The sequence below is a fragment of the Trypanosoma equiperdum genome (genome assembly GCF_001457755.1).
Source record: "Trypanosoma equiperdum strain OVI genome assembly, contig: ctg_933, whole genome shotgun sequence".
NCBI lineage: Eukaryota > Euglenozoa > Kinetoplastea > Trypanosomatida > Trypanosomatidae > Trypanosoma > Trypanosoma equiperdum.
In genome coordinates, this window is record NW_027124902.1 from 1 (window position 1) to 1,278 (window position 1,278).

At 50.9% G+C, this 1,278-nt stretch overlaps 1 protein-coding gene across 1 annotated transcript in view; it reads left to right on the forward strand.

Moving 5' to 3' along the window:
* Positions 1 to 172: 172 nt before the first annotated feature.
* Positions 173 to 1,278, forward strand: part of TEOVI_000455800 (uncharacterized protein) — a gene marked incomplete at both ends in the record, with an annotated part of 1,191 nt that continues 85 nt past the window's right edge. The window contains one exon of the mRNA XM_067227314.1: positions 173 to 1,278. Within this exon, the coding sequence (XP_067083415.1) occupies positions 173 to 1,278 (1,106 nt within the window).

A 1,278-nucleotide genomic window follows, 5' to 3' on the forward strand; every position in this document is an offset into this window, starting at 1 on the left:
GAAGCAACTGAGTGATGTGACTGGTTCCAAATCATCACTCGAGAAGGAACTGAGGGAACTGAGGAAGCAACTGAGTGATGTTAATGGTTCTAAGGCAGCACTGGAGAAGGAACTGAAAAAGCAACTTGCCGAGGAGCATTATTCGAAAGAGGCGCCTGAAAACCTTAATGAAATGGAGGGTGGTGCCAAGTTTAGTGACCCTTTTCATACTGAACTTGGAAAACTCAATGAAGAAAACGCTGTACTAATGAAGCAGTTGAATGAAATAAATGCAGGGAGGGACATTTCGAAAAATGTGGTAAAGCTCACATGTTCCCCGAACGAAAAATCTTGTTCTGTTGACGTTGATTTTGCGCAGGCAAAGCTTGCTAATTTTTCAGAAGGTGAGGGGTCATGTAGTTTGGAGGATTCCCTTGATAGTTCCTATGATACATCTGTCGTGGGTGCTGAGAGCGGACTGGCGGAAGATTATTTTGAGTTTGACTGTGCTGTTCACGGACATTCTGAACTTGGCACTGTTCTTCATGACCGACCCTCCCAGCGGAGGAGACGGAGCAAACGTGCGGTGGATGGTGAATTTTGTCATACAACGAACTCGGATGAGGGTGCCGGGGAGAATGCGGAAAGCTATAACATCTCTGCTCTGCAATCGCTGGGTGCTCCAATCGTGCTGCTACTGAGGAAGATTAAGGCAATCGAAAGGGATATTCAGCGCTGTGGCAAGGTTGTTTCACAGATCGCTCCGTGCATAAAGGAGGCTCGGCATTTCAAGCGTGTGATGCAACTAGCTGAGAGGCACAGCGACTCAGGGGATAACTATGGGGCGCGCACAGAGCTGCAGGCTGCTGCAAGTGATTATAAGCGCCGTGTAATGAGGGCTGAGGGGACATGGAAACGGCAAGATGAGAATCTTCGTTTACTGCAAGCCCGAATCGACGCGGTCGGGGAGGAGCTGGATTGTTTGATGGTGTCACCGCGCCACGAGCACTGCGAAGGTTCGGGTGAGTCACGGGTCCTGTCGAGTGGAGTTTCCGCCCCGAATGACCTTCTTCAACAGATGCAAGACAGGGTGCGTTTAATGTTATTCAACGTGCGGAAACTTTTGGACGACATGCACAAGCAGCGCCAGAATCGGCATGAGGCAATGCTTGCTGCGCTGCAGCGCTGCTCTCCCGCTGTTGCTGCAGCGTACGTGCAGGAGGGAGGTATATCCGAGTGGAAGGAGGCTGCTGCGTTCTCAGCCTCTGCGGTGGGGATGCTCGTCCTTGCTGTTGGATC